The following is a 24,524-nucleotide window of genomic DNA, read 5'->3' as shown; positions in this document are numbered from 1 at the left end:
CCCTTCTGTGTTTGGTTTGATTCACTCAGCACTCGACTCATGAGATTCATCCATGTCTACCTGTACTTGTAGGCTGTTCCTTTTCATTGCTGTATAGTATTCCAACATGTAATTATGGCATAGCTTATCTGTTCATCTGTTGATGAGCATTTGAGTTGCTTCTACTTTGGGACTATCACAAACCAGAAGATTACAAACTAGTAACTAGTGGTATCACAAGTTATTACAGATTATTGCTGCTCTGAACTGTGTAGGATATAGGCACTCATTTCTGATGGCTTATACCCACCCAGCAGTGAAATTGTTGTGTCATTTGGTTTGTGTATATCTAAACTTTAGAAGAAACTTCTGGTTTGGATCATTTTACATTCCCACCAGCAGTGTATGAGTGATTCAGTTGCTGTACATCCAACCCTTGATGTGGTCAGTCTTTGTAATTTTAACCATTCTGATGGATGTGCATTCTATTGTGGTTTTAATTTGCATTTCCCTGATGACTAAAAGCAACTAATGAAGTGGTGCACCTCTTCAAAGATTTACTCTTTGGATATGCTCCTGTGAAGTGCCCATTCAAGTCTTTTGTCTACTTTCTTATTAATTTTCTTGCCTTTTTTTTTTTTTTTGGCTGCACTGCAGGCAGTGTATGGAAGCTTAATTCCCCAACCAGGGATCAAACTCTCACCCCTTCCATTCAAAGCGCAGAGTCCTAACCACTTGACGACCACAGAAATCCCTTCCTGCCTTTTTTCTGTTTTGTGGGTGTTCTTATATACTTTGGGTGCAGATCCTTTGTCTGATATATGTGTTCTGAATATTTTCTCCCACTATGTGCCTTGTCTTTTCATTCTCTTAATGTTGCCTTTAAAAAATAATTTGATTTATTATTTTTGGCTGTGCTGGGTCTTCATTGCTTCGAGGGCTTTCTCTAGTTGTGGCGAACAGGGGCTACTCTTCCTTGCGGTGCTCAGGCTTCTCATTGCAATGGCTTCTCTTATTGTGGCGCCTGGACTCCAGCGCGTGTGGGCTCAGTAGTTGTGGCGCTTAGTCGCTCCACAGCACGTGGGATCTCCCCACATCAGGGGGGTCAAGCCCGTGTCTCCTGTATTGGCAGGTGGATTCTTTACCACTGAGCCACCAGGGAAGCCCTTAATGTTGCCCTTTGTTGGACAGTGTTTCTTAATTTAAAGGTAATTTAATTTGATAATTATTTAATCATGATTTCCTATATGGCTCACACTCTATGTCTTGTGTAAGAAACTGCCTGCACCAAGGTCATGGAGATATTCTTTGATGTCTTCCTCTGAAAGCGTTACTGCATTCATTTCACATTTAGATTTATAAGCCAAATGGTATTTGGTATATTTATTATTGTATACAGTGTGGCTCAAAGTTCTTTTCTCCCCCGCCCCCCCACCCTCCATGAATGTCCAGTTGACTCAGCTCCACTTATTGAAGAGCCTTTCCTTTCCCTACTGAGCTGCCATTTCACTTTGCTGTAAATCTGGGAGCCCTATATGTGTGGGTTTGTACATACAGGTATGGCTAATCAATGCATGTTTTATCGTAGTCTTGATTGCATTTTTGGCATTATGTTCTCATTCAGCGCTGTGGCTTAGAGCCTCAGGACTCATCCATGTGGCTCTGTGTGCCTCTAGTCTAACTGCTGCGTGGAGTTGACAGTGTGTACCCACCATGCTCCACTTTCCCAGTGATGGACAACCAGGCTCTCTCCAGCCCTCAACCTGTCCCTGCCCCCTCCCAGCAAATAGCACTGCGCTGAGGCCTCATCATGTGGGCTCCTTATAAACCAGTGTGGAGGGACTTCCCTGGTGGTCCAGTGGCTGAGACCCTGCCCTCCCAATGCAGGGGAACTGGGTTCAGTCCCTGGTCAGGCAGCTAGATCCCACATGCTGCCACTAAGACCTGGTGAAGCCAAATAAATAAATAATAAACATTAAAAAAAAAAAACCCATGTGGGAGTGTTTATAGGACATGTACGTCAGGAAAGAATTGTTGGCTCACAGAGGGAATGCACTAATTTAATTTGACTCAGATTGTCTTCAGAGTGGGCTTCCCTGGTGGCTGAGATGGTAAAGAATCTGCCTGCAATGCAGGAGACCTAGCTTTAATTCCTGGGTCTGGAAGATTCCCCTGGAGAAGAGAATGGCTACCCACTCTAGTATTCTTGCCTGGAGAATTCCATGGACAGGGGAGCCTGGGGGGTTGGTGACAGCCCATGGGGTCCCAAAGTGTCGGACATGACTGAGTGACCCCACCAGCTGGCATGAGGGTTATGATAGTCCCACATTTCCATCAATACCTGGTATCTCCAACTTCCTCACTTTTCCCAGACTAATATCCAATGTATCATTTACATATTGTCTCTATCCTTTCTTGGAAAGCAGTATAGATTAGTCCCTGCTCTATGAAAATCTTGATGTATTAAATATGTAAAAAAATTAAAGTCTTACTCTAAGGAAATGCATTTCACTTAAAAACATTTTTTTTGGCCACACTGCACAGCATGTGGGACCTAGTTCCCTGACCAGGGATGGAACCCTCGCCCCCTGGATTGGAAGTGCAGTCTTAACCACAGGACTGTCAGGGAAGTCGTAGGCTTGCATTTCACTTGTAATTGGTGACTACCACAGTGGGGAAGAATATATAAATGGCAAAATAGTATGAGCACAATGGCAGACAAAGAACAATTGTAATTTGACTTAGAGTCTTGACAGCTGGAGAAGACTCTTGAGAGTCCCTGGGACTGCAAGGAGGTCCAACCAGTCCATTCTAAAGGAGATCAATCCTGGGTGTTCATTGGAAGGACTGATGCTAAAGCTGAAACTCCAATACTTTGGCCACCTCATGCGCCGAGTTGACTCACTGGAAAAGACTCTGATGCTGGGAGGGATTGGGGGCGGGAGGAGATGGGGACGACAGAGAATGAGATGGCTGGATGGCATCACCGACTCGATGGACATGAGTTTGAGTGAACTCCGGGAGTTGGTGATGGACAGGGAGGCCTGGCGTGCTGTGATTCATGGGGTCGCAAAGAATCGGACATGACTGAGTGACTGAACTGAACTGAACTGAACTTGACAACCCAAAGATGTGTGTGGCAGCTAGAGGACCGGGAGGAAGCTGACGGGCTCCTCAAAAGGGTAAAATTGAGGAGAATTTAATGAAGGGACTGTCTACAGACGTGTGGAGATCCCGGGGACTGGGACAGGGCAGGGAGTGCTGAGAGGGGGGAGACGCGTCCCCAGCAGGAGTGGGGGCTGTAGGGAGCGCCACCAGGCCCTGGGGGAAGCCTGGTCAAGCACAGAAAGTCAAAGTGTTTGTCACTGTTCAGTCATGTCCAACTCTTTGCAACTCCAACAACTGTAGCCCACCAGGCTCCTCTGTCCATGGGATTTCCCAGGCAAGAATACTGGGGTGGGTTGCCATTTCCTCCTCCAGGGGATCTTCTCGACCTGGGGATTGAACCCAGGTCTCCTGCACTGCAGGTAGATTCTTTACCCTCTGAGTTACCAGGGAAGCCATGCCCTTCAGGGGATCTTCCTGATCCAGGGATCGAACCGGTGTCTCTTATGTCTCCTGCATTGGCAGGAGGGTTCTTTACCACTAGGAAACCCTGGGGAGGAAATGAATCCCTCAGCCCGTTCTCTCTCCCCTCATCTCCTGCTAGCCAAACCCAACCTCTAATGGTCCAAGAGCCCATTGCCATGGTCCACCCTGGCCAGCCTCCCTGGGCTCAGAGCAGCTACACCAGAGAGAAGGTGGCACCAGAGGGGCAGATGGAAGGCACCCAGCAAGGCAGCCGCACGCACTCACCGGCACAGTCAACATTCAGTGTCAGCTTAGGCCAGAACTGGCACTCGAGGACACATTTGGTTTCAACCCCACTGTGTTTTATAAAAACGTAAATCAGTTGCCAGCATTTAAAAATAGGGAGATTCTTGTCTCCAGACTTTTGGCACCTCGTGGGCTATCACGTGGTACGGCAGCACCGGGCCTTCACTCCCGTGAGGCTCCAGTCGTGCGGGACTGTGTGGCTGCTGCTCCCTTTTACCAGGGCCTCATTCTCCCTTGTGGAGCCTGCCTGGCCCCGGTGGGCATTTCAGTTCTGGACCCCAACCCCATGCTAAAGAGACTGTAATCACAAACTCCCAAATCTCACTGCATAGTTTATAAAGTCACCATCTAGACAGTCCAGGATGTGTCTCTTCTTTTTTAAAAGACTATTTATTTATTGGCTGCGCTGCTGTGTCTTCGTTGCTGAGCTCAGGCTTTCTCTTGTTGTGTTGAGCGGAGGCTGCTTTGGTGCACAGGCCTCTCTTATTGCGCAGCACAGGCTCTGGGAGAGGGGGCTTCCCTAGTGGCGGCTCGTGGGCTTAGGTACCCTGCAGCACATGGAAACTTCTCAGACCAAGGATCGAACACGTGTTGCTCTGTGGATTACCAGGGAAGTCCATCCAGGATGTGTTACTATTAATTTTCTTTGCAGATCACGGAAATGAAGTTACAAAATTAAAAAGTCTCCCAAGTCCTTGTTTTCCAAGCATGCATTCCCAAACATCCAGGGTCCCCCAGAGCCCACTGAAGTAACCCTGACCTAGTCTAAACCCCTCATTTTGAAAATGGGAAAACGGAGGCCCAAAGAGGAGGGATGGGCTTTGGGGTTTTCCCCACATAGCCTGTCGTTAGTAAAGGCAGAGCTGAATCCAGTTGCCCTCATTCTGCCCCTCTCAGGGGATGCACTCGAGTTCCACTCAGGCCTCAGCATGAACTGCAATCTGCTATGGGCATTGGCTGTCAGAAAGCAGGATAAGCAAACACCCCATTTACATATTTTCCGTCATCACTTCCTTATGTGTGATCAGTGATCATGTGTTCACACAGGTCCCCCATCCCATCCAAAAACACACAACCCACATTTAAACAAACACGGTATGCCATTTGGATTCACTGGGTTGTTTCTGTATATTCAAAAAGCATTTATTTTAAAATTTTATCTATTATTTATTTGGCTGAGCTTGGTCTTAGTTATGTGGGATCTAGTTCCCTGACAAGGTAGTATATGGTATATCCATACAATGGACCATTGGGGCTTCCCAGGTGGTTCTAGTGGTAAAGAACCCACCTGCCAATGCAGGAGACATAGGAGACGTGGGTTCGATCCCTGGGTCGGGATGATCAGCTGGAGGAAGGCAAGGCAACCCACTCCAGGATTCTTGCCTGGAGAATCTCCATGGACAGAGGAGCCTGGGGAGCTACAGTCCATAGGGTCACACAGAATGGGACACAGCTGAGTGACTCAGCACCCATGCATGCATGGAATATTACTTAGCCGTAAAAAGGAATAAAAACTGCTACATACCACAACACGGATGAACCTTGAAAACATTATGCTGAGTGGAAGAAGTCGGACACAAAAGGCCACATGTTGCACGATCCCATTTATGTGAAGTGTCCAGAGTAGGAAAATCCTTAGAGACAAAATGGATGAATGATTGCCTAGGGTTAGGAAAAGGTGGAATAGGGAGTGACTGTTAACAGGTATGGGGTTTCTTTTCTGGGGTGATAAAAGTGTTCTGATATTAGATAGAGGTGATGATCGTATAACTGTGAATATGCTAAAAACTACTGAATTCACAACTTAAAAGGACAAATTCTATAGTATGGGAATTATAGCTCATACTAAATCTGTTATTTAAAAAAGAAATGACAGGAAGAGAGGTCCCAAACAATTTCTTGGGAAGCATCGAGGAGAAGTTGCACGCGTCCTCCCCACCTTGCACCGCCCCCTTAAGTCATCCCAAGCCTACTCCTCGCCCCAGGGATGGGGGAAACCTGACAGTCTAGCTACTACAGAGGGGAAGATGTGGTTCCTGCCCTCAGGGAACATGCAGTCAGCACGACCCTTCCTCTTCATTCCCCCACAGCCTGCCAGTGGCTAACCCTTACTTTTTCATCTCTAAATAACTCCAAGATGCCCCCACTCCCATCCCCTCAGTGTCTGCCCTGATCCAGCGTCTTCCTGTCTCTCCTGAGTCCTTTCCCCAGTCTCCTCCCTGGGCTCCAGGCTGCCATTCTTGCGCTCTCGGATGTACCCTCCCCACAGCAGCCAGGGATATTTCTGAGACCCAACCCTCATCCTCTCCTCCCTCCTTAACCCTCTATGGCTCCCTAGACTGTTATCTGTGTGCTTAGTCACTCAGTCGTGTCCGACTCTTTGCAACCCCGAGGACTGTAGCCCACCAGGCGCCTTTGTTCATGGGAGTTTCCCAGGCAAGTATACTGGAGTGGTTTGCCATTTCCTCCTCCAAGGGATTTTCTCGACCCAGGAATCGAACATGCGTCTCCTGCACTGGCAGGCGGATTCTTTACTGTGGAACCATCCGGGGAAGCCCCAGCTTATTATCTGTGCCCCCACTAAACTGAGCTCTGCCAGGAAAGGGCTCTGACTGAATTCAGAGCCCAGAACAGTGCCAGGCACATAGTGGGTGCTTGAATACTTACTGAACAAATGAACAGAGCTGAGTAGGGTAAGATACAAGACAGTTTTCCTGTGGAAGTGATATCTCAGGAAAATTTTAAAGGACAGCAAATAAATAAATAAAGGACAGCAGAGCAGGGTGAGGGAAGGGCGTCCCAGAGAGGGGGAAGCACCTGTACAAAGACCTGATAGTTGCAGAGAGCTGGGCCTGGGCAAGGACTGCCTGGGCCTTGGAGGGCTGGGGTGAAACTGGAAGGCGGAGTTCCGGGAGGAGATGGGGGCTCATCAGGACCTGTCCTTCAGATGAGCGGGAGGCCGTGCAGAAGAAAACCTTCACCAAGTGGGTGAACTCGCATCTCGCCCGCATTGGCTGCCACATCGGGGACCTCTATACAGACCTCAGGGACGGCTTCGTGCTCACGCGGCTGCTGGAAGTGCTGTCCGGGGAGCAGCTGGTGAGGGGGCAAGAAGGGCTGGGGAAAGGGGGCCGCCCTGGGGTCTCGGGCTGGGCTACTACAGGGCCAGGCTAATGGATGAATGGATGGTGCTTACTGGAAAGACTGAGTGGGTCAAAGGCCCCTTGTTTGGGTGGGAGGGGCCATGGCACAGGGTGGAGCTTAGTTGGGAAGAGCCTGGGGTCTTGGCTTGGAACAGAGGTGGAATTCTGTCTAAGGAGAGGGCTGCCCTACGGGGAGGAACTCTGGGCTTGGGTGGGGCTCCACTGGAAGTTGTCAGGGGTGGGGGGCTAATGGAGAAGTGTGGAGCTTTATTAGAAGGGCTTGGCTTGGATAGGTGGGAGCAGGAGGGGCTATAAAATTGGGGCAGAACTCTGTTGCAGGGGTCTATGGTTGAGGGTGTAGTTGTCATCGGAAAAGTGAGGCCGAGGTCGAGGGAGTCTGGGGGTTAAATGGAACTCTTGTATGGATATGGCTTAATGTGTGGGTTGCAGCTGTATTTCTGGGCTTGGTTGGGACTTAATTGCAAAGGATGGGGTTCTTTGAGATTGATGAAAGGACCAGAGCCTGAAGCTCTGGAAGTCTTGAGGGGCACAAGGTATAGAACAGGAGCATCCTTGGAAGGAATAGAGCAACTGAATAGCAACATAAACAAGAGGAGAATCCTGGAGTGGGGCGGGGCTTGAAAGGAGTGGGCGTGGCTCTAGGCTGAAATCTTAAGAGGAGGAAGTAAGGGGTGTGGTCATGGGACTAGTGGCAAAACAGTGGTGGCCTGGGACCAGATCCAATTGAAGGGGCGGGAGTAAGACTATGGGCAGGGGGCAGGGCTTCATGATAAAAAGTGTGTCTCTCAGTTTAGAGGCGGAGCTTAACTTGAAGCGGGGGGGGGGGGGGGGGGGGCGGGACCAGGAACTAGAGTAAGCCCTGAAAGGACAAGGCTTAGAAAGGGTCTGGCTATGAGTGGAGCAGAGCTTCTTTAGAAGGATTGGATCCTGGGTCTTTGATAAGCTGAGGGGGGTGTGGCCTGGAGCAGGGGTAGAGGGGCCTAGTTATGCAGATCACCTTCTTTGAAAAAGGTGAGAACGAGGGCATGTGCTCTTGGCCAGGCCCTGGCTCTCCTAATGCCCCTGCCGTCCTAGCCAAGGCCCACGCGTGGTCGCATGAGGATCCACTCACTGGAAAACGTAGACAAGGCCCTGCAGTTCCTGAAGGAGCAGCGTGTGCACCTGGAGAACGTGGGCTCACATGACATCGTGGACGGGAACCACCGACTGACCCTGGGGCTGGTCTGGACCATCATCCTTCGCTTCCAGGTGACCCCAAGTGACCCCAGCCCAGCCCACCCCCTGGAGGGAGGCCTTAAGAGGTTGTCCCTCACCCACTCATCCAGTCATTCCAGAAATGTTGCTAATATGCTCCAGGAAACACCATCATTACAATCATCATGTGTATAGATTTTACTCTGCTCTAAGCATTTGGCATTTAATATGCACAATAACCCCATAAATTAGATATTATTCATTATCCCAATTTACCAACAAGGAAACTGAAGCCCAGAGAGGTGAAGTAATATGCTCAAGGTCACACAGCTGGGTAGTGGAGCTGGAATGGGAATCCAGGCAGTCTTGCTTCCAGTTCAGAAACAAAATAGACAAATTTTCTGTCTTTATGGAGCAAGACATGGGGGGCAGCAGTGGACAGATAATAAATAAACCCATCAATATGTAAACAAGACATGTGTGGGAAAAGGACCAATTCTAAGCAGAGAAGAAAATAAAGAGCCATGAAGAAAAGAATAGATTATGATAAAGCAGTAATAGGGATTGTATGGACCAGAGAAGGGCTTGGTGAGAGGCTGGTGGCTGAATGATTATGAAGATAAAAGGGAAAAGCCTTCCAGGCAGAGGGCACAGCAGATGCAAAGTCCCTGGGGTGGGAATGAACTTGGCATGTTGCAGGAAAAGAAAGACCAGTATGACTAGAGACTAGGAGGCAAGGGGGACACAGGGAGGAGATGAGTCAGAAGGGTCGGCAGGGCCTAGGTGATCTGTGATTAACAATTTGATCTTATTCTGACTGAGATGGGGAGAAATTAGAGTTTTATCAAGAGAAAAGGCATCATCAGACTTAGAAATATCCCTCTGGACTGGGGGTCATCACCACGATTGGGAGCTGGAAGCCCAAGGAAGAGGCTGGAGCTGGACAGGGTTGGGGCATAGGCAGGTGAAGACGGGGCCAGGTAGGAAAGACTCCGGGTAGGGGGGAGCAGACATGCCATAGGGGAAGGGGTAGGGGAGAGAGTTGGTGCCCCCACCCTGAGCCTGAAGCCACCTCTCCCATCTCCTCTGTCCCCCCAGGGTGTGGGTGGGGTGTCTCCCAGCCTCAAGCCCTCCAGACCCCAGCAGCCATGTTTATGTCCTCACAGATTCAAGTCATCAAGATTGAGACCGAGGACAACAGAGAGACACGCTCAGCCAAGGACGCGCTGCTCTTGTGGTGTCAGATGAAGACAGCTGGGTAAGTCCCCCATCCTCAGGGGAGCCCGGCTCTCACCTCTGGGCTTCCCTCTGGGACAGGGGCGCAAGGGGCGGCTCAAGTCCTCAGCGTCAAAAGTTACATCTGAAGTTACCAAACTCTTCCAGCCTTGATGTTTCACAATCCCGTATCACAGTGTAACCTGTATCACAATCTGGAAGAACTGGGACTCCTCAGGGGAACAATGCCGGGAGGTGGGGGGCTGTCCCCAGCCTGCTCCCTTCTCTCCTCCCACCTGGTCCCGCACCTCTAGAGGCCTCAAGTGCACCTGTGTGGGACCCCTGGGCCCTATTCCCGAGCTGTCCGCCGCCCCACACCCTTGAGAGTAGCCCGCTCAGCCTAGGAAGGCACACCCAGGGCTCAGGCAGCTGGGGTGGGACGTGCAGGGTCCTGGTGTCTTCAGCGGGTTTGAGGAGAGGGGCACACAGACGCCGCTGGGCATGCCCCCTGGTCCCCCACCTCTCTGTCCTGCTGGGAAGGGCCTGGCCTGAAACTCGAGTGCCCTCTGGAGAGCAGCCTGGGGAGGAAGGAGGCAGGGGCTGGCGTGGATGGAGACCAGGCATTCTGTCTCTCGTGCTCCTGGGGCTGCCCGTCTGCCTCGCAGCACTGTCTGTTCTCGCGCGCGTCTGTCTGTACCTCCGCATCTGCTTTTCCTTGCTCTGACCTCTCCCTCCCCTCTCTCTCTCCTGCCTTCTTCCTTTCCCCACCTCCATCTCTCTCCCTCTAACCCTCCTTCCTTCCTGTCTCTCCTCGTATGCCTGTGTACCCTCTGTGTCTGTCTGCCCATCTGCCCGCCTACCTACTTTTCCATCATTTACCGTTTGTCGTCCGCCCGCCCATCCATCCATCTCTGTCTCTTCCTCCCTCTCTCTTTCCTCTGGACTTCCTCCATCTCTGCTTCTGTCTCTCCTTTCCACGCTGCCAGTTACCCTGAGGTAAACATCCAGAATTTCACCACCAGCTGGCGTGACGGCTTGGCCTTCAATGCCCTCATTCACCGGCACAGGTACCACCTGGCCTGGGGCAGCTCTGCCCTGCACCCTACCCCCACCCTGTCCCTCGGGTACTCACCTATACACGGATGTGTACAGATGCCACTCACGGACACAGGACCCACTCCCTTCACCTCTCTGCTTACATACGCATTTCCATTCACACACATGCTCTTCCACATTTACACAGAGATGCACACACACACACACACAGACCCTGTGCACACACGGAGACCTTTATGCCCTCCCAGAGATGTGTGCACTCCTGCATATATGCATTCACATATACAACTTCTACCTGGACCTGCTGCTTGGGTGTTCCCAGCAGCTCACTTGCTATGGATGGTTGAATCTGGTGTGTGCACAGCGCCTCCTCCTATCAGAAAGTTCTTCCTCATAGTGAGCCCCCAAGTCCTCCTTCTGGCTCCCTGCACATCCACCTTTTCCTGCTTTAGGGTCTGGTGCCGAGCTGGCTGGGGAAGGGTTCCCAGATAAATTGCACCCACATCATGATCCATAACCTGGAAGAGGGCATGGCAGCCCACTCCAGTATTTTTGCCTGGAGAATCTCATGGACAGAGAAGCCTGGCCAGCTACAGTCCGTGGGGTTGCAAAGAGTCGGACACGACTAAAGCAACTGAGCATACACACACGTGATCCGTAATAATAGGCCTGTTCATATGACAGATGGGGGAAACTGAGGCCTGAGACTGGAAGGGACTTGCTTCCGGTGTGAAGGAAGCCACAACCCACACGTACACACTCATGTATTCGGGGAGACCCAGCCCCACCTACATGCCCATCAACCCACAAGCTCTAACTGGAGTCCTGCTAACAATGGGAACATCACTGAGTGTACTCGGCATGTTCTAAGTGCTTTCCAATAAGTCATTTAATATTCAGTGAGCCTATAGGCAGAGCCTATTATTCTCCCCTTTTTACAAAGGAGGAAATGGAGGCACAGAGAAAGACAGTAACTCACTCAGAGTGACAGCCAGGAGAAGGCTGGGTTGGGGTTTGAGTCAAGAGAGTGGGCTCCGAACCTCACACTTCCAAGCGCTACACAATACAGTACAGAACCCACCCACATAGACACGTGTGTGTCATAAAGTCAGATGTACATGTGAGCTTCCCTGGTGGCTCAGAAGGGAAGGCGTCTGCCTTCAATGTGGGAGACCTGGTTTCAATCCCTGGGTCGGGAAGATCCCCTGGAGAAGGAAATGGCAACCTACTGCTGTACTCTTGCCTGGAAAATTCCATGGACGAAGGAACCTGGTAGGCTACAGTCCATGGGATCGCAAAGAGTAGGACACGACTGAGCGACTTCACTTTTCTTTACACATGCCCTCACACAGAGCTTGCCCCACAGCTCCATGGTGCACAGACACGCACCAGTACACACGGCTTTCCCCTTGGCCGGGTTGTGCTCCTCCTGCCCTCACCCTGGGTGGGACTCAGACAAGGATGTCTTTTCACCCGTTTGCCCACCGGCTTTGGAGCCTGCCTGCTGCCTGCCCGCTCTGTGCCCCTGCCCAGGCCTGATCTTGTGGACTTCAGCAAGCTCACCAAGTCCAATGCCAACTACAACCTGCAGAGAGCCTTCCGCACGGCTGAGCAGCACTTGGGGCTGGCACGTCTCCTGGACCCTGAGGGTGAGCCCTGCATGGCCCCAGCCCGGGTTTCCTTCTTAGGGACTCCCAGATCCAGTGCTGCCCCCAAACTCAACTGCACCACCAGCCCAAAGCCCAAGATCATTTCAAATTTAACTCCCTCCCAGTCCCCACCTCTTCCTCATCAAGAATCCTACCCGCTTCCGGGCTCCATATCTGCTACTTTCTCTGTCTCTACCCTTTTTTTTTTTTTTGTCCACGCTGTGGGACTCACTGGATCTTAGTTCCCCAATGAGGGACTGAACCTGTGTCCTTGGCAGTGAAAGCCTGTAGTTCTAGCCACTGGACTGCCAGGGAATTCCTGTTCATCTCTGTCTCAAACCCAACCCTATCTGCATTCCTGAGTTCAACTTAACCCTCCTTCCCCAACTCTATCCTTTTTTTATTTTTTAATTTTTACTTTTGTATTGGGGTCTAGGTGATTAACAATGCTGTGATAGTAATAGTTTCAGGTGAACAGGGAAGGGACTCAGCCATACAAATACATGTATCCATTCTCCCCCAAACTCCACTCGCATCCTCCGCTCCCATCCAGGCTGCCGCAAACATTGAGTGGAGTCCCATGTGCTATACAGTAGGTCTTTGTTGGTTATCTATTTTAAATATAGCTGTCCCAACCCCATCCTTGGGCTTCCCTTGTGGTTCAGCTGGTAAAGAATCCACCTGCAATGCAGGAGACCTGGGTTTGGTCCCTGGGCTGGGAAGATCCCCTGGAGAAAGGAAAGGTTCTCCACTTTAGTATTCTGGCCTGGAGAATTCCATGGACTGTACCACGGGATCCCGAAGAGTTGGACATGACTGAGTGACTTTCGCTTTCAACCCCATCCTTAATCACCTCCCTACTAAACCCAACCCCCCCAACCCCAGCCCCATCCCTAAAACTAACACCACCCCCAACCCAATCTCCAACACTATCTTCATTCCCATCCCCAGCCCATCCCTATTTCTGCCTGCATCCACAGCTCTGCCCTCATCCCCAAGCCCTTCCCATTTTCAGTCTGTCCCCAACCCCACCCCTGACTTCAACCTCATTCCAAATTCATGATCACACCCAATACCAGCCCCCCATCTCTAGGGTAATGGCCATGATCATACCCCACCAATCCCCTGCATCTGGAATAACGGTTGCTTCCTTTTTCTGAGCCAGGCACATGGCTGGAAATTGTATCAACACTGCTCCCTTTCATCCTCATACTGATTCAGGTGGATAGAAGTCATCAATCCTGTCATAAACTGATGGAAAGGAAGGCTCAGAGATGTGGAGTCACTCCTCTAGCATCATACTGAAAATGCAGTAAACAGTACTTTCTGATTCCAGAGTTCAGGGTCTTAATCATTCCTCTGCCCTGCCTCTTACAGCGCGTGGCACATAGTGGATGTTTATTGGATGTCAGTTTTATGAGGTGAAGAAGAAGAAGGGCCAAGTATGATGCTATACATTCAGTGGGTAAACTGAAATGATAATCAGGATTTATTGAGTTTCTCCTCTATGCCACTGTGAGTATTCTCCCTGATACTCATAGTGTTCTTAGGTGGCAGGCACTGTGACTGTCCTTACCGTAACAATGCGGAAACTGAACTCAGAGCAGTTTGATCTATTTTATTAGGATATTGAGTGAGTAAGTGGTTGAGTTAGGATTCAAGCTCAGGCTGCCTTCAAAGCCCATGTCCTTGACCTCAAACTTCATATACCATTCATATACTTAGTTTATGTATCTTTTGAGCTTCTGCTGTGTGCTGGGCATGGCAGGGACAGTGGTAAAAGACAGGCATAGCCCTTGTCCTCATGGAGCTTAAACTCAATAAAGACACAATCACATAAGGCAATATGTAATTCGAAATTAGGCTTCCCTCGTGGTTCAGATGGTAAAGATTCTGCCTGCAATGCGGGAGACCCGGGTTCGATCCTCTAAGGAAGGGAACTCACTCCAGTATTCTTGCCTGGAGAATTCTATGGACAGAGAAGCCTAGTGGGTTGCAAAGAGTCAGACACAACTGAGCTACTAACACACACACACACACAATTATAAATTGTGATATATTCTAGGAGGAAATGATAAGAGACCACGAGGAAGAATAACAGGAGGAGATCGTGTCTAGACAGGATGAACAGGAAGGCTTATTTGAGGAAACTTGAGTGGAACCCTGAAGGGTGAGTGGGAGTTTGGCACATGGAAAAGGGAACAGTGTTCCAGACAGTGAGAACAGCATGTGCCAAGGTCCTGAGGTGGATAGTAGAATGAATGGTGTGTCCAAGAAATCACTATAGATAATTTCTCCATGGTGGTGTATATGTGTCAGGCACTATTTAATCCATGAAATGGATCCTCACTGGACAGATGAAAAAACTGAGGAACAACAGTGGACTTCCCTGGTGGTCCAGTGGTTAGGACTCCACACTTCTGCTACAGGATTACAGGTTTGACCCCTGGTCAGGGAACTAAGATCCCGCATGCCACTTGATGTGGTCCAAAAAAAAAAAAACGACAAACTAAGGAACAGAGAGGTTAGTTATCTTGTCCAAGGTCACACAGCTAGGAAGACTGAGTTCTCCTAATCTCCACTCAGTATGTTTGATCTCTCTGTCAGAGTGCTCATCATCATGCTCTCTCAATCTCCTTTACTCCTCAGATGTGAACATGGAGGCTCCCGATGAGAAGTCCATCATCACCTATGTGGTCTCTTTCTACCATTATTTCTCCAAGATGAAGGCTCTGGCTGTGGAGGGGAAACGGATTGGAAAGGTACAGGGAACCCAGGAATGGGGTAGGTGGGAGCCTGGGAACCATATGGGCGCGTATCTAGGATGTGACTGACCCCCCCTCCCTTCCTCTGCTGGGTCAGGTCCTGGACCAGGTGCTGGAGGTGGGGAAGATCATTGAGCGCTATGAGGAACTGGCGACCGAGCTGCTGGCCTGGATCCACCGCACTGTGGGCCTCATCAGCAACCAGAAGTTTGCCAACTCATTAAGTGGGGTGCAGCAGCAGCTTCAGGCTTTCACGGCCTACTGCACGCTGGAGAAGCCTGTCAAGTGAGAACTGGCTCAGCAGGGAGGGTGGCAGGGGGAGGTGTGGAGGCAGGGTTCCTGAGCTCAGGCCCCTTCAGGTTTCAGGAGAAGGGAAACCTGGAGGTGCTGCTCTTCAGCATCCAGAGCAAACTGCGGGCCTGCAACCGTCGTCTCTATGTGCCCCGGGAGGGCTGTGGCATCTGGGATGTTGACAAGGTGAGGCTGAGGATATAGGACAGAGGAAGGGTTGCCCTGTGAGGTTGTATAGGTTGTGCATTGCTCAAGGGAGCCCTTCACGTTGCAGATGTCATGGATCTGACATCCATTCTGATGGTTTTTCCCCAGCAGTAAAGGGTCATGAGGAAGCAAGATTTTTTTTTCCCAGTGTGTGCAAAGGTGCCACAAGTGCTGAGCATGACCTCAGACAGAGAAGCCATGGCCATTAAACTGTGGGGAATTATTGGAATCTCATTTATTTATTTGGCTGCCCCAGGTCTTCCGTGCAGCATGTGGGATCTTAGTTGTGGCAGGTGAACTCAGTTTCGGTATGTGGGATCTAGTTCCCTGACCAGGGATGGAACCCAGGGTCCCTGCATTGGGAGCGGAGTCTTAGTCACTGCACTTCCAGGGAAGTTCTGAGTTGTTGGAATCTGACTGCCTCTCTAGGCATGGGGACAACTGGAGAAGGCAGAACATGAGCGAGAGGCTGCCCTCCGGGCCGAGCTGATCCGGCAGGAGAAGCTGGAACTGCTGGCCCAGAGGTTTGACCACAAGGTGGCCATGCGGGAGAGCTGGCTGAATGAGAACCAGCGCCTGGTCTCCCAGGTACAGGGCGAAGGGCTTGGCTCCAGGGGAAAGGGAGAAAGGGTGGGGCTGATGGCCCTGGGACCAGAAAGGGAGACTTCTTGATTTCCTAAGCGATAGCGAAGTGTTGGATTAGTCTTCAAGGTGACAAATGAAGGTGGGATGGGAGAATTGGTTTCCTAAGTGACTGCTGGGGGAGGGATGTGGGCCTGCTCTCCAGGGTAATAGGAGAGTGAGGCTGGTCTCCAGGGTATCTAGAGAGGACAGAATTAGTCTCTTCAGAAATAGGGAGAGTAGTTAATTATCTCTTAAGTGACAAAGGAGGTTGTTATCAGGTGTCCAGTGTAACTCAGAAGGATAGAATTGGTCTCCTAAGCAACAGGATAGGGTAGGCCTGGTCCTCAGTCTCTAAGGAAATGGAATGATGGGGCTTGTTTCCTGGGCAACAAATTTAGGGTTAGAGATGTAACAGGGAATGGTGGGGCTGGTCTCCAGGGTAACTGGGGGATGATGAGACTGGTCTCTAGGGTAACGGGATGGTGGGGCTGGTCTCCAGGGTGACAGGGAAGGTTGGAGATGGTCTCCAGGGTAACTTGGGGTGTGGGGTTGATCTCCAGGGTAACAGGGAAGGATGGGACTGGTCTCCAGGGTAACAAGAGCAGGAAGGGGAGTTTCCAGGGTCACACAGGGTCAAGGTAACAGGTTAACTGCTGACTCATTATGGATGAGCATCTGTGGCCCGCCCTGCCCCAGGACAACTTTGGGTATGAGCTGCCGGCGGTGGAGGCAGCCATGAAGAAGCACGAAGCCATCGAGGCAGACATAGCGGCCTATGAGGAGCGGGTGCAGGGCGTGGCAGAGCTGGCCCAGGCCTTGGCAGCTGAAGGTTACTATGATGCCCGCCGGGTGGCAGCCCAGCGTGACAGTGTCCTGCGCCAGTGGGCCTTGCTGACCGGGCTGGTAGGTGCCCGGCGGACACGGCTCGAGCAGAATCTGGCTCTGCAGAAGGTCTTCCAGGAGATGGTGTACATGGTGGACTGGATGGAGGAGATGCAGGTAGGGGCCAGATCGGGGACCAGTGATGGGGGTGGCATACCTGGAGGGGAGGGAGGGGTCCTTACCCTGAAAGAGCTGTCAAAGATGGAGAGGGAAGAGGAGAGAGTCAGAAAGAGAAAAGAGAAAGGGAGACAGAGTGAAAGATACAGAGAGAGACAGAGGCAGAGGAAAAATGTATGAGAGACAGAAAAGTGTCTGGAGAAAGAGAAAAGACACAGTCCTACAGAGACAAGCGGGGACAGACAGAGGCAGAGGTTAAGTCAGAGGAAGATTCAGACAGTTTCAGAGAAAGAGCTGGAGAAGCGGACCCAAAGGTATCGCCAGAAATCTATTCAAAAATGGCTACAGAGGAGGACACACAGGCAGATGGAATCCATTTGAGAAAAAGAGAGAGACCTACAGGAGAGAGATAGATGGATACAGAGCGAGATGGAATAAGATGATGGAAGCGGAGAGAGAGATACAGACAGGAGACATGGAGAGAAAGAGACAGGAAGCGAGACGGAGGCGGAGAAATATAAACAAGAAAGGGATGAAGGCAGAGAGAGGCAGAGCCCAGAACTACGGAGACGACGAGAGACGGAACGGCCAGAGAGACAGAGGTGGAGCGGTGATGACAGAGATGCGGAGTCTGAGACAGAGGTCAGGGTTCAAGGGATGGAGTACAGGAGCGAAGGCTGGCGTGGGCGGTGGGTGGAAGGGGGAGTGGCCTGAGGGCTGGGGCCAAAGCTACACTCAGGGCAGCTCTTGCTTGTAGGCTCAGCTGCTGTCCCGGGAGTGTGGGCAGCACCTGGTGGAGGCGGAGGACCTGTTGCAGAAGCATGGACTGCTGGAGGGGGACATCGCGGCCCAGAGTGAGCGGGTGGAGGCCCTCAACGCTGCTGCCCTGCGTTTCTCACAGCTGCAGGGTGAGTCTGGGGTTGAGGACCGGGGTGGAGACTTTCAGGGCTTGTGCTAATGGAAGCAGAATGTCTCCTGAGAGACAGATGAAGAAGTGAGCTCCCCATCTTTGGAGGCATCCAAACACCAACTAGAATCACACTCCATCAGGGATATCACATGGGAAATTAGTGCCTTGAGTGCGAGGCTGGCCCACATGACTTCTCCCTGCTTTGAGATTCTGCAGTAATAGTTCACATATTTTGAGCATTTGTTATGTGCTAAGCCTTTCACAGCGGGGTCTCAGTGAATACCATAAAAAGACTGGGTAAGGCAGTTATTATCAAGGCCTGTTCAGCATCAAGTGATAGAAACTCAATTTCAATTAACTTAAGGAGAACAAGGGAAGGTATTGGCTGATGTAACTAAATGTGTAAGAAGGGCTGAGTTTTGCTTCGGGTATGGCTGGATCCAGGGATAGTTCAATGATGCTTTTAAGACTCCACTTCTCTCCAACTCTAGTGTTTATGTTTGTGTCACTATTGGGCAGTCCCTCCCCTTGTGGTGTAAATCTGGGACCATCCAGCCCACGTTTACATCCCAGCAGCTTCATAGATCCAGCAAGAGACAGGCCCCTTTCTCCCAATATTCTGCAAAAGGCCCAAGGAAAGCTTTCATTTGCCCATGGTGGGTTCCATCCCCACCACTCAGCCAAGCATTACGGCCCGGGGCTATATACATGATCTAACTGGCCACATCTGTGTGACATGCTCACCCAGGGCCAAGAGTGCGGTCACCTCTCTCCAAAGACATGAACTGAGAAGGGGGCAGGGATGGGATGCCATTAGCAGAAGCAGGGGCATGGATGCCGATAGGCAAAAACTTAAACTGACTCTAGAAAGGTTCTTATTTCAGTGATGTCAACACCCTCCAGCTAAAGACCACCAGGAACCCTGCTGTAGTCAAATCAAGCTTGATTTGCATGCATGGGAGTGTGGGGACCATGGGGCATCTTAGTAAGAGGATGTAAAGAGGGGCTTATGGTAGGATGTGGGCTTGTGTTAGGTGATTTGGGATGATTTAACGTAGTGTATTTTGTTGCAGGTCGGATGCTGTCAGGAAGTGGGGGTAATTAGATGATTGTGCGTCTTAATCATTTTTAACCAGGTGGTGGGAGGAACATGATTGGCAGGAGCGGTTCACCTTAGCCAGGCGTGGGTGGGCAGGCAGGTGACTGTTTTGTGGTTTGCACAGTGACCTTGTTTTGTGTGCACTCAGACATGATTGTGGAATGGTCTTGTCTTCGTCTCCATCATGATTGCTGAGTGGTCTTTTTTTTTTAATAATTGTATCTATTTATTTTTTGGTTGTATTGGGTCTTTGTTGCTGTGCAGGCTTTTCTTTAGTTGTGGCGAATGGGGGCAACTCTCTTGTTGTAGTGCATGGGCTTCTCATTGTGGTGGCTTCTCTTGTTGCTGAGCATGGGCTCTAGGGCGCATGGACTTCATTAGTTGTAGTTCTCTGGCTCTGGAGCACAGACTCAATAGTTGTGGCCCATGGGCTTAGCTGTTCTGTGGCATGTGGGATCTTCCCAGAGCAGGGGTCGAACCTGTGTCTCCTGGATTGGCAGGTGGATTCTTTACCACTGAGCCACCAGGGAAGCCCTGCTGAGTGGTCTTGTCTGATGTTTTGTCTTGTGCAACTGTGTATGAGTGCTGACAGCATCAAGACTGCTTTTTTCTTTCTCACTGATGAGAAAACTGAGGTTCAGAGGTGCAGAACTGATAAGAGGGTTTGGAGGCTGATCTAACTTCTTTATCTGGAACTAAGGCCCTTGGGAATCCTGGTGCATTGTTAGAAAATGAAGAGGCTCTCCAGCTTTCAGGGGCTACCCAGGTGGTATAGTGGTTAAGAATCCTCCTGCCACTGCAGGAGATGTGGGTTCGATCCCTGGTTGGGGAATATCACCTGGAGGAGGAAATGGCAACCCACTCCAATATTCTTGCTTGGAAATTTCCACAGACAGAGGAGCCCAGTGTGCACACACACTCCAGCTTGCAGGATGGTCGGGGGAGTTTCTCACTCTTATGGGCTGGGTCATGTCCTAAAAGCAAATGTTGAGGTCTCCTTCCAAGCCTCGGTGCAGGCATCCCCATCCTAGCTCAGCCCATCACTAACCTCACAACCCCAGGAGACATCATTCATTCGTCATCCTTCACCCTTCATTCTTATGGATGTTTGTACAGGAGGCTCCCCCTGTCTTTTCCTTGTGAGATCTCAGCACCCAGTGATAATGCACCAGCAGTGCCGTAGAAACAGCAAAGAGGCTAGTGTGGGGTGTGTGTTGTCATGGTGATGGGAGACAGCAGTGTGTGTGTTGTCATGGTGACGGGAGGCAGCTCTGCCTGAGAAGTGGCCCAGAGTTAGCCTCCTGATGTACCACTTCTTAGCTGATCCTGAGCAAGCAGCTTCCCTTCCTGAGTGTGAGTTTCTTCATCAGCAAGATGGAGCTAAGGAGGATACTGGCTTCATAGGATGGTTGTGAGAAGAACTCAGTGACGTTGGGTCAGAGTAAGGGCTGGATACAGGGATGCCACTGATGTTTATTATTCAGTTGGGTGCCTTGGAATTTGGGTCAATTTCAGTGAATGTCCAGCAATGCATAAACCTCACATGCCATCTAGGGCAGTGTCTCTCCCACTGTTTTGACCCAGTAAGAAATACATTTACCTCATGACCCACAGTTCACGGGCACATGTGCAGACACACAGAGACACAAAGCCTTTGGAAAACAACGCTTCCCCTTACTTCTCATATTTTCTATTCATTCTACTCTATTCCATTAAAGAAATGAGGACTGCCACCCATTAAGTTAACCTCACAGTTCTCAAACCAGAGATCCAGGTGTGTGCATCTGTGCTAAGTCACTTCAGTTGTGTCCGACTCTTTACGACCCCGTGGACTGTAGCCCGCCAGGCTCCTCTGTCCATGGGGCTCTCTAGGCAAGAATACTGGTGTGGGTTGCCGTTCCCTCCTCCAGCAGATCTTCCCAACCCAGGGATTGAAACCACGTCTCCTGTCGCTCCTCCATTGCAGGCAGGTTCTTTAAGAGGTCCAGGAGGAAGGTGAAATATTTGAAGATAAAAAGGAGTTTAGGTCATCACTGGGTTAAGAGATAAGATGACAGAGGATGAGAGAGAAGAGTCAAAACATAGGTTAAGAATAGAGAGGTTTCATTTTGTCAGTTTCTGAAGGAAAAACACTGTGCACTTACACTGAAGTATAAAGATTCTAGGATTCTCTGTTTCCATTCCTCGTTCACTCAGTAAGTCGACGTTTTCACTAAGCTACTGCTCTGGGTTCCACCATGTGCTGGGCAGTGGTGGGAACATGGTCTGATGGAGACAGCCCCAGGCCTTGTCCTTATGGGGCTCCCACTCCAATGGGAGAGACAGACTGTTCACCACAGCCCAGAGGGGTCACAGGTGGGATGAGGGAGTCACAGGCAGAGCGGCCCGCGCTGGGATGGGGGAAACAAAGAAGCCTGGGAGAGCCTGGTAAGGTGCCTGCTCCAGATTTGAGGTGTTGGGGAAGGCTGCCAGGAGGAGGGGACGCATAACCTGACATCTGGTAAAGTCGGGCCAAGGACTCGGCAGATAGCCTGTACCACCCTCTCTTGGGCGGCTCCTGGTCCGTGCCCAACCTGGGATTTCCCTCTTTCCGTGGCGCAGGTTACCAGCCCTGCGATCCGCAGGTCATCTGCAACCGCGTGAACCACGTGCACGGCTGTCTGGCGGAGCTGAAGGAGCAGGCGGCCAGGCGGCGCGCGGAGCTGGAGGCCTCGCGAAGCCTGTGGGCGCTGCTGCAGGAGCTGGAGGAAGCCGAGAGCTGGGCCCGCGACAAGGAGCGCCTCCTGGAGGCGGCGGGCGGCGGTGGCGCAGCGGGCGCGGCGGGCGGCGCACACGACCTGTCCAGCACCGCGCGCCTCCTGGCGCAGCACAAGATCCTGCAGGGCGAGCTGGGCGGGCGGCGGGCGCTGCTGCAGCAGGCCCTGCGGCGGGGCGAGGAGCTGGCCGCGGCCGGTGGCGCCGTGGGCCCGGGCGCCGAAACGGTGCACCTGGCGGGCCTGGCGGAGCGCGCGGCGAGCGCGCGGCGGCGCTGGCAGCGGCTGGAGGAGGCGACGGCGAGGCGCGAGCGGCGGCTGCAGGAGGCGCGGGCGCTGCACCAGTTCGGCGCGGACCTCGACGGGCTCCTGGACTGGCTTCGCGACGCCTACCGCCTGGCAGCCGCGGGCGACTTCGGCCACGACGAAGCGTCCAGCCGCCGCCTGGCCCGCCAGCACCGCGCGCTCACTGGGGAGGTGGAGGCGCATCGCGGGCCCGTGGGCGGCCTGCGGCGTCAGCTGGCGACACTGGGGGGCGCCAGCGGCGCCGGGCCCCTGGTGGTTGCACTGCAGGTGCGCGTGGTGGAGGCCGAGCAGCTGTTCGCCGAGGTGACCGAGGTGGCTGCGCTGCGGCGCCAGTGGCTGCGCGATGCCCTCGCTGTCTACCGCATGTTCGGCGAGGTGCACGCGTGCGAGCTGTGGATTGGGGAGAAGGAGCAGTGGCTGCTGGCCATGCGCGTGCCCGATTCATTGGACGACGTCGAGGTGGTGCAGCACCGGTGAGCGCGCACCGGTGGGACTCCTGGTTCCCCTCGTCCCGCACGCAGTCTCGAGCTCCTGGATTCAACACGCTCCCCATGTTCACACACTTGGAACCACTGTGTGTGCGCTTACTTGCTCAGTCGGGTCTGACTCTTTGCGACCTCACTGGACGGTACAGCCCACCAGGCTCCTTTGTCCATGGGGTTTCCCAGGCAGGAATACTGGGGTGGGGTTGCAATTCCCTTCTCCAGGGGATCTTCCCAGCAAAAGGGGAATGATACTTCCTGGGATCCTGGAGAACAGTAAATGAGTTAATATGTGCAAAATAGTTAACAAATGCCTGGGTCCAGGGAGCATTCCAGGGGCGTTTGCTGCTATTCCTGTGAGACTTATAGTCCCTTGGCTATATTAACCTCCAGAGATGGCCCAGCATGATCCCTCCCCTGGGACTCCCATCCCTAGATGGGAAGGATGTTACCCCTTGCATAGATGTTACCTCCCCAGCTAGTAAAACCGCTCTGACCCTTGTCACTTTCTCTTCCCTCACCTCACTTTACATTTCTTCAGAGCAGTTACCACCCTGGGACATATTAGATACGGATTTATCTGTTGGCAGACTTCGAGATGGGTCATTAAGTTAGTGGATGGACCCCCCGCACCTCTCTCTCTGAGCACGTTCATCCATCCAGTCATTCAGTGGATACTTATTGAGCCCCTGCTCTGTTCCTAGGCTGGGCATTGCTGGAAGCACAGGCCTGGTCTCCGCTGTTCCTGTGCCCACAGTTACCCAAGCCACAGCCTTGGACATTGTTTTAAGCAAGGGAAGACCATAGCCAGCTTAAAATCCTGGCTGCCACATAGAGGGTGGGCTGGAGGGGGTGAGAACGGTGGCTGGAAGCCTAGAGAGGCAGCTAGGGTGGGGGCTCAGATAGGAGAGGACAGGACTGGACCAGGGCAAGAACCCAAGTGGACAGGCCATGGGGGTAGACAGGATTGAGGGGAGTGTTTGTGCAAAACAGAGCCCAGGGCTCCGGCCTAGGGATTGGCTGGGGTTGGGGTTGGGGGGAGGGAAGGGAGGGGAGCTGTCCCTGGGATGGAGACCCAGAGGAGGAACAAACTAGGGGAGATGTTGAAGAGAGTGTGAGTCACAGCCAAGAGCCCGGACAAAGAGCACAGCAGGCTTTAAGGTGGGGGACAGGCTCAAAAGGGATAATGTTGAGGCTGGAGACAGATGTGGGACTGATGGGCTTGGGGGCCAGGACGGAAGCTGTGGGGGTGGATGAGACAGACCAGGCAGGATGTGAGGGAAAGCTGAGAGGGCCCAGGGCAGAGCCCTGAGGGACTTAACACTTAAGTGGCAGGTAGAAGACGAGGAGGCAGCAGAGGAGCCTGAGGAGATGAGGTTGAGAGTTCAGAGGAGAACCAGGAGAAGGCCGTTTCACAGAAGCCAGTGAACAGGTCCCCAGGGTCCAGGCACCACTGATCGTGTCCATCCTTCTTCCGCAGATTTGAGAGTCTGGACCAGGAGATGAATAGTCTGATGGGCCGTGTCCTGGATGTGAACCACACGGTTCAGGAACTGGTGGAAGGAGGTCACCCCAGCTCAGATGAGGTGCGTTCCTGCCAGGACCACCTCAACAGCAGGTAAGTGAAGCCTGGGGCTGGAAGTCCTTCTGAGTCCTATCTGAGTTCTTCCTGTCATTCTTTTCCTCAGTCACTCAACTATAGCGGTCAAGAATGTGCCCTTTCAAATTCCTGAGATGATAAGGTGGTGGTTGTTGCTCAGTTGACCCCCTGGATCACAGCACCGTAGGCTTCCCCATCCTTCACCATCTCCCAGAGTTTGCTCAAACTCATGTCCATTGAGTTGGTGATGCCATCCAACCATCTCATCCTCTGTTGCCCCCTTCCTCTCCTGCCCTCCATCTTTCCCGGTATCAGAGTCTTTTCCAGTGAATCAGCTCTTTGAATCAGGTGGCTA

At 51.9% G+C, this 24,524-nt stretch overlaps 1 protein-coding gene across 1 annotated transcript in view; it reads left to right on the top strand.

Annotated features, from left to right (window-relative positions):
- SPTBN4 (spectrin beta, non-erythrocytic 4) overlaps positions 1-24,524 on the top strand; it is an 80,763-nt gene that overhangs the window by 8,266 nt on the left and 47,973 nt on the right. The window contains exons 6-18 of the mRNA XM_055412129.2: positions 6,803-6,954; positions 8,094-8,267; positions 9,380-9,471; positions 10,415-10,495; positions 12,018-12,133; positions 14,783-14,895; positions 14,996-15,183; positions 15,258-15,375; positions 15,826-15,984; positions 16,717-17,019; positions 17,777-17,927; positions 21,630-22,560; positions 24,050-24,187. Of these exons, the coding sequence (XP_055268104.2) occupies positions 6,803-6,954; positions 8,094-8,267; positions 9,380-9,471; positions 10,415-10,495; positions 12,018-12,133; positions 14,783-14,895; positions 14,996-15,183; positions 15,258-15,375; positions 15,826-15,984; positions 16,717-17,019; positions 17,777-17,927; positions 21,630-22,560; positions 24,050-24,187 (2,716 nt within the window). The remainder of the gene's footprint in view (positions 1-6,802; positions 6,955-8,093; positions 8,268-9,379; positions 9,472-10,414; positions 10,496-12,017; positions 12,134-14,782; positions 14,896-14,995; positions 15,184-15,257; positions 15,376-15,825; positions 15,985-16,716; positions 17,020-17,776; positions 17,928-21,629; positions 22,561-24,049; positions 24,188-24,524) is intronic.

The sequence above is a fragment of the Moschus berezovskii genome, chromosome 22 (assembly GCF_049115385.1).
Source record: "Moschus berezovskii isolate FMDL1 chromosome 22, NW_MosBer_1.0, whole genome shotgun sequence".
Taxonomy (NCBI): domain Eukaryota; kingdom Metazoa; phylum Chordata; class Mammalia; order Artiodactyla; family Moschidae; genus Moschus; species Moschus berezovskii.
The sequence above is the reverse complement of the archived record's forward strand: the minus strand, read 5'-3'. Positions and strand labels throughout refer to the sequence as shown.